The sequence below is a fragment of the Bos indicus genome, chromosome 23 (assembly GCF_029378745.1).
Source record: "Bos indicus isolate NIAB-ARS_2022 breed Sahiwal x Tharparkar chromosome 23, NIAB-ARS_B.indTharparkar_mat_pri_1.0, whole genome shotgun sequence".
NCBI classification, from domain to species: Eukaryota; Metazoa; Chordata; class Mammalia; order Artiodactyla; family Bovidae; genus Bos; species Bos indicus.
In genome coordinates this window covers 41,486,396-41,494,227 of record NC_091782.1, presented here as the reverse complement: position 1 = coordinate 41,494,227, position 7,832 = coordinate 41,486,396, and the positions used below count along the sequence as shown (strand labels likewise).

Below are 7,832 nucleotides of genomic sequence, written 5' to 3'. Positions count from 1 at the left end.
TTTAAATAGAGAAAAACCCCATCACAAAAGTTCTTCAGATTACCACTGATCATAAAGAGGCAAGCAAAATCATTTCTGCCATGAACTGCCTGTGGTGACTTATCTCTATATTACACTAACAAGAAATATCATCCAGCCCTCTAACACAAGTACATGTGTAGAGCATTCCACAGGAGTTCAGAACTTACACTGACATAAGTCTTTCTCCTGGACTTCCGTCCCAGTCCAGAGGCTAAGACTCTGTGCTCCCAGTACAGGGAGCACGGGTTCGATCCCTAGCCAAGGAACTAAGATCCCTCATGCTACAAGGAGGAAAAAAAAAAAAAAAATCTTTTCAACAAATAGTGCTGGAATAATTGGATACCCTCATATCAAAAAAAAAATAAATAAATAAACCTCAACCCATACTTCATGTTGTAGACAGGAATCAACTCAAAATGGGACACCCAAAAATTAACAACTTGTAGAAGAAAACATAAGAAAAAAAAAATCTTAGTTATCTTGATTAAGTAAAGATTTCTTAGAACACACACAAAAAAACAAAAACACAAACCTTTCTCAACCAACCAAGTAGTATTTCATAAGTGCCTATAGCAGAGCAGTTACAGGTACTAAGAGAAGTGTTGACCTTTTGAATAAGCAAAGTTGATTGCTTTTGTTTTTCAAGTAACTCAAGATCCACAGTAACTTCATCTAAAGAGCCATCAAAGGAATTGTATGTTGAACTAAACTGACATCCACCACAAAATCCTTTTTCTCTTGAACTCTATGAAGTCTCCTTTCTCTGTGCCTCTAAGACAATAGCTACTTGTAAATAGAGTACATGTAGCAACAATATACACTCATATATATTTTTCCACATCTGTTGTCTTATTTAAGAGCAAGGCGTTTTGGAGTCAGAATTGAGTTCCATTTGTGACTGTCAGAGTAAGTAAATGTGACCTTGGATAAATCTCTTTAGCTCTCTGGGTCTTAGTTTTCTCATCCTTAAAATGAGATACGTAATAGAAATTACCACTGGGCCGTTGAAAGGATTAAAGGGGCTAATATTCACAAATTTCTTGGCACTAGGAGTACATAATCCATCAATGGTAGATTTCATTATTATTCTTTAATAATGGCCCCCACCTTTGTTAAGTCTACCAGGCAGTTACAGTCATCTCTATTGAACAGATGATTAAGTCATTGATTCAGGACTCAACAGGGGCAGCTCCAGGGCTTCTGGAGCAGGTCCCAGGACCCCCACCACACCCCATCACCCCCAGTCAACCTTGTAGACTTTTACAGAATGGGCCGCGCTGTCCAGCACAAGAAGAGAACTCTCCTTGGTGAAGGTCAGCGCCACGGGATGCGAAAGACCGTGGGTGATGATGGGCTTCAGCACTGGAAACTCCTCCGGTTTGCCTAGACAGAGGACAGCCGGACTGGAAGTATCGGCAACCACCACGTTGCCCTGGTGATCGAAGGCCACGGCGGAGGCGGTGATCTTGGAAGGGAAAAAGAGGCTCAGCCCGAAGGAGTCCACCTGTCCGATGAGCTGCATGCTCGCGCTAAACACCTTCACCGTGGTGCTGCTGCAGGCGCCGGGCCCCAGGGGGTGCTCAAGGACCGCGATGGCCCCGGTGAGCCAGGACACCGCCACCCCCCGCGGGTGACGCAGGTGAGCCTGCAACCGTTCAGTCCTCCGGAGGACCCCTTCGGGAAAGTCGACCTCCAGGAGGTGCAGGGACCCCGCCTCCGCGTCCGTGACCAAGACCCCATTCTGCGGGGTGGTCTCCACACCCCACGGCAAGCAGAAGTGGCCTCCCAAGACGAGTTTGATCTGGCCGAAAAAGTCAAATACTTTGAGGGAGCGGTCGCCGGCGTCGGTGACGACCACATGGCAGTCGTTGGTGACCGTGACGTCAACCGGGTACCGAAGGTCCTGGGCAGCGTCCCCCTTCTCTCCAAACTGATGCGCGCAGCCTCCCCCGGAGTCGAAGACCTTGACTCGCCTCTTGCCGTCGTGCACCACCACGACCCGCCCCGTCTTGGGACACAGAGCCAGCCCGGTGGGGTTGACCAGGGTCCCCCAGCCGCCGAAGGCGTGCTGGCAGGTGAGGACCCCCGGGGCGGAGGGGGCGGCGCGCGGGGCAGCCGGGCCGGGCCGCAGCGCGGAGCCCAGGAGCTCCAGGAAGTGGAGCACTGGCAGGCAGTCGCTGGTGTCGCAGCCCCGGCAGGCCCGCCGGCAGAAGGGGCACTCGAGGGCCAGCGTCCGCGGGTGCGCCAGGGCGGCCACGCAGGCCAGGCAGACCACGTGGCCGCAGGACAGGTTGCGTGGGCGCCGCTGCTGGCGGTGGCCGAACCGCTCGAAGCACACCTTGCACTCAAGCAGGCTGGTCTCGGCCTCGCGCAGCAGCTCCCGCAGCGCCGGCCCGCTCCCAGCGGCCTCGGCCCCCATCGCGCGGCCCCCGCCCCGCACGCTCCGGCCGCGCCGTCTGCCCGCCGAGCTGGACGCCGCGCCGGCGCGGCCTGGGGTCACGGTCACGGGGCGGGGCCGCTGGGCCTGACGTCCACTTTGTCCGGCCGCTCAGCCGAGAGGTGCCGCCCCCTTGTGGGCGCGCGCCGCACTGTATCCGGAGAGGCGCACAGTGGATTTTAACAAGTTCTAATCAGAGAGTCGGAGAAGGCAATGGCACCCCACTCCAGTACTGTTGCCCGGAAAATCCCATGGATGGAGGATCCTGGTAGGCTGCAGTCCATGGGGTCGCTAAGAATCAGACACGACTGAGCGACTTCACTTTCACTTTCCTCTTTCATGCATTGGAGAAGGAAATGGCAACCCACTCCAGTACTCTTGCCTGAAGAATCCCATGGACGGAGAAGCCTGGTGGCTGCAGTCCATGGGGTCGCACAGAGTCGGACACGACTGAAGCGACTTAGCAGTTGCAGCAATTACAGAGTCGGACACGACTGAAGTGACTTAGCAGAATCCACAGAATAGACTGCGTGCTGCAGTCCATGGGATCGCAAAGAGTCGGACACAACTCAGGGACTGAACTGAACTGAACTGATCCACAGAATATTCATTGGAAGGACTGATGCTTAAGCTGAAACTCCAATACTTTGGCCACCTGATGCGAAGAACCGACTCATTGGAAAAGACCCTGATGCTGGGAAAGATGGAAGGTGGGAAGAGAGGGGGATGACAGAGGATGAGATGGTTGGATGGCATCACTAACTCAATGGACATGAGTTTGAGTAGGCTCTGGGAATTGGTGATGGACAGGGAAGCCTGACATGTTGCAGTCCATGGGGTTGCAAAGAGTGGGACATGACTGAGAGACTGAACTGAAATTGATCCACAGCCTAGACAGCATATTAAAAAGCAGAGACATTCCTTTGCCAACAAAGGTCCATATAGTCAAAGCTATGGCTTTTCCAGTAGTCATGTATGGATAGATGTGAGAGTTGGGCCATAAAGAAGGCTGAGCACCAAAGAATTGATGCTTTTGAACAGTGGTGTTGGAGAAGACTCTTGAGAGTCCCTTGGACTGCAAGGAGATCCAACCAGCCCATCCTAAAGGAGATCAGTCCTGAATATTCATTGGAAGGACTGATGCTGAAGCTGAAACTCCAATACTTGGGCCACCTGACGTGAAGAACCGACGCATTGGAAAAGACCCTGATGCTGGGAAAGATTGAAGGCGGGAAGAGAAGGGGACAACAGAGGATGAGATGGTTGGATGGCATTACAGACTCAATGGACATGAGTTTGAGTAGGCTCTGGGAGTTAATGATGGACAGGGAAACCTGGCGTGCTGCATTCCGTGGGGTCGCAAAGAGTCAGATAAGACTGAGTGACTGAACAACAACAATCCACAGCACGCAGTCAGACCTGCAATCGTCACACCAGTCATGGATGGAGCGCCTTCCCTTTACACTTGAGGACACCTATTGAGGACAAGCAGGCTGCTCCCGGGTACCCAGCAAAGCGCCCTCCGATTTCCCGTCAGCAGTGCTGGATGCTAGGGGCTGGGGCTGGCCAGGTGTGAAACCTAGTCTCAGAGCTCATGATACTTATGATCTATTGGGAAAACACAGGTGCATGAAGGAAATTAAAACCCAAGTAGATAAGGCAGGTGCACGCGTTTTCTTTTGGACCTTCTATAATTCTCATAGTAAGTTGTTGTTTTTGTTGTTTAGTCACTAAATCATGTCCGACTCTTTTGCGACCCCATGGACTGTAGCCTGCCAGGCTCCTCTGTCCATGGGTTTTCTCAGGCAAGAATATTAGAGTGGGCTGCCATTTCCTTCTCCCAGGGATCTTCTCAATCCAGAAATCGAACCTGTGACACTTACATTGGCAGGTGGATTCTTTACTACTGAGCCACCAGGGAAGCCCTCTCATAGTAAAGTAGATGCTCAATGAACACTTGAAAAATGAATTTATGTAAGACATCACTTTGCCAACAAAGGTCCCAATAGTCAAAGCTATGGTTTTTCCAGTAGTCATGTATGATGTGAGAATTGGACCATAAAGAAGGCTGAGCACCGAAAAATTGATGCTTTTGAACTGTGGTGCTGGAGAAGACTCTTTAGAGTCCCTTGGACAGTAAGGAGATCAAACCAGTCAATCCTAAAGGAAATCAGTCCTGAATATTCATTGGAAAGACTGATGCTGCAGCTCCAATACTTTGGCCATCTGATGCAAAGAGCAGACTCACTGGAAAAGACTGATGCTGGGAAAGATTGAAGACAGGAGGAGAAGGGGGAAACACAGGATGAGATGGTTGGATGGCATCACCAACTTAATGGACATGAATTTGAGCAAACTCAGGGAGATAGTAGTGAAGGACAGGGAAGCCTGGCGTGCGGCAGTCCATGGGGTCGCAAAGAGTTGGACATGACTGAGCGACTGAACAACAATAGCAATGTGAACGAAGGAATGTCATAGGACAATACATGAAATACACAGGTGAATTTGTGTTAGAGGCAAGGACCATGGCTGGAAATGTGTTCCAGAGAAATGAATATGAAATTAGAAAGTTGATAGTTAATAATCAGCTTACTGCATGCTCACCCTCTTTTAAGTGTTTTGCACAGGTTATCTTATTTAAACCACATGACAGTCCTTACAAGATGTGATATTTTCATCACCCTGTTTCTGCCATAGTGGTTGCAGAGGTTAACTTTCTTGCCCAGGGTCACGGGGCTAGGAAGCGACCAGGCTGGGCTTTGAAGCCAGGCAGTTTTCAGAGCCCACGGTCTTAACTATCCCAGTCATTTTCAATGTTGGTTGCACATGGTAAATACCTGGGTCTCATCCTCCAACGAGTAATTTGTCCAGGGTGTGGTCTGGCAGCTGGGATGTTTTATTCGGTTGCACTGGGTCTTAGTTGTGGCCTGTGGGATCTAGTTCCCCCACCAGGGATCGAGCCCAGTCCCCCTGCACTGGGAGTGTGGAGTCTCAGCCACTGGTCCACCAGGGAAGTCCTTGGGCAGCTAGGATTTTTTTAAAGTTCCCTTCGAGCTTATCAGGTACAGCCAAGTTTGAGAACCAGTGATACAAAAGTCCCTCAAATGACATCAAGTTAAATTCTTTCAACTTCAATCAATATGGAAAACATAGAGAATATACAATATGTTTTAAAAAAATCTTCAAACAGGAGGTAACACAGTCTCTCAGGAATCATTGTGGAACTACAAGCAATCACTTTCAGGAATTCTCCCCTCAATGTCTGCATGAACATTGTCTTTGGCAAAATTACTTATCAGATCATTTTTCCTCATTTAGAGATAATTACCACCATCATTCACCCTCTTATTTGCTAGACTTTTGAGAAAACAGGAAATCTTTATCCCATTAAATCCCCTGGAGGAAGATTTAATGTAAGATAAGAAAGAACATTTTCCTACCGAGTGTTACAAGATTCAAAGATGATCTGTGTATTGGGACATAGTAATCAACTTAATATTATAATTTCAGACTATAATACATTGTCATTCCAAATAGAAATTGCTTTCTGCAGTGATCCTTAAGAAAAAACATTCAGGAAACCTAAATTTCCCCCTAAAAGTGGAATGTTTTTAGAATTAATGTTGTCTAATAGAAATATAATAAGAGCCACGTATATAATATTAAATTTTCCAGTAGCCACATTTTAAAAAGGAAAAGAAGCTAGTGAAATAAGCTTAATCGGATATGCATATTTTATTTAATCCAAAATATCCAAAATGCTATCTTTATGACACATAATCACTGTAAAAATTAGTGAGATATTTTACACTCTCTGTTTTATTAGCACTAGTCCAGTGTGTATTTTAAATTTATAGCACATCCTTTTTCAGCTCAGTAACCCCATGCAGCGAGTGATTACGGCCGGGGAACAGTTAGACCTCTAGTTAAGAGATGTAGACCAAGTCTCTGGTGTATTACCTTCTCAAGATGTTTTCCAGACGGATTTCGTGGATGTTTGATGTGCCTTTAACTTGTCTCTGCTCCCACATTGTTTTAGAACGAATCCAAAGACCACCACCCCAAGCCCTGCCACTCAATGTGACTGACGGAGCCTCTATCCTACGAGCAACTGCGCTTGGGGAAGAGCCTGGCTTCTTCTTGATCCTGTGCTGCCCTCGCGTGGCAACAGGCGGCACTGCGCCAAGAGGTTGGAGGTGTTCAGCAAGGTAAACCAGACGAACCTGCAAGAAATCCGCCTTCTTTAAGAATGGTCACAATAATCGGTCTGTCACTTGTCCTAGTAGACAGCACAGTGGTTCAGGAAAGCCCCTTGGCACATACACACACAATCGACTCTAACCATTTGCTGTCAACACTCTAATCGGTAAATATGGAAATTTAACTTTGTGGAATTTGATCCGGAGCTGAGGCCTTCTCAGTGACACAAAGCTTCAGAACTAAAAACGTGTAGGTTTGCAGCCTTTCACAGCTGGGATACTGCTCCAGCGTCCCTGTCCACCCAACCGCCTCCCACCCCCCAGCCACTTGTCCTTTTTCTCCTTTACCAAGTGTATGGAGTCCAATTTTCCTTTCTATCTAATCTTAAAATTGTTATCTTCAACCCTTCTTTCTTTTTCTGAAGAGAGAAGAAGTTCCAGAAGACCAATGCCTAGTGCTTGCCTGTGTACACAGAGGGAGACCAACACGTTATTTTTTATTTAATTTTATTTTTTTGGCCTCACCGTGTGGCATGTGGAACTTCCCCCACCAGGGATGGAACCTTTGCACCCCGGCAGTGGAAATGCGGAATCTTAACCACAGGCCCACCAGGGAAGTTCTCAGTTCAGTCGCTCAGTCGCGTCCAACTCTGTGACCCCGTGCATTGCAGCATGCTTGGCTTCCCTGTCCATCACCAGCTCCTGGAGCTTGCTCATACTCATGTCCATCCAGTCGCTGATGCCATCCAACCATCTCATCCTCTGTCGTCCCCTTCTCCTCCTGCCTTCAATCTTTCCCAGCATCAGGGTCTTTTCCAATGAGTCAGTTCTTCGCGTCAGGTGGCCAAAGTATTGGAGCTTCAGCTTCAGCATCAGTCCTTCCAATGAATTTTCAGCGTTGATTTCTTTTAGGATTGACTGGTTGGATCTCCTTGCAATCCAAGGGACTCTCAAGAGTCTTCACCACAGTTCAAAAGCATCAATTTTTCAGTGCTCAGACTTCTTTATGGTCCAACTCTCACATTCATTCATGACGACTGGAAAAACCATAGCTTTGACTAGCTTTGTTGGCAAAGTAATGTCTCTGCTTTTTAATATACTGTCTAGGTTGATCATAGCTTTTCTTCCAACACATGTTTTTTAAATGGATGAACTAATGAACACTTAAAAGGATG

General features: G+C 47.9%; 1 protein-coding gene across 1 annotated transcript; it reads right to left on the bottom strand.

The window, feature by feature from the left end:
- Positions 1-849: 849 nt before the first annotated feature.
- Positions 850-2,568, bottom strand: NHLRC1 (NHL repeat containing E3 ubiquitin protein ligase 1). Its single transcript, XM_019986292.2, has one exon. The coding sequence runs from the start codon at positions 2,438-2,440 to the stop codon at positions 1,256-1,258; it is 1,185 nt and encodes a 394-aa protein (XP_019841851.2). The 5' UTR covers positions 2,441-2,568; the 3' UTR covers positions 850-1,255.
- Between the last annotated feature and the right edge of the window lie 5,264 nt (positions 2,569-7,832).

Excerpts from the sequence above, each read along its gene's own strand:
- NHLRC1 (XM_019986292.2), bottom strand. The coding sequence starts at position 2,440 with ATGGGGGCCGAGGCCGCTGGGAGCGGGCCGGCGCTGCGGGAGCTGCTG.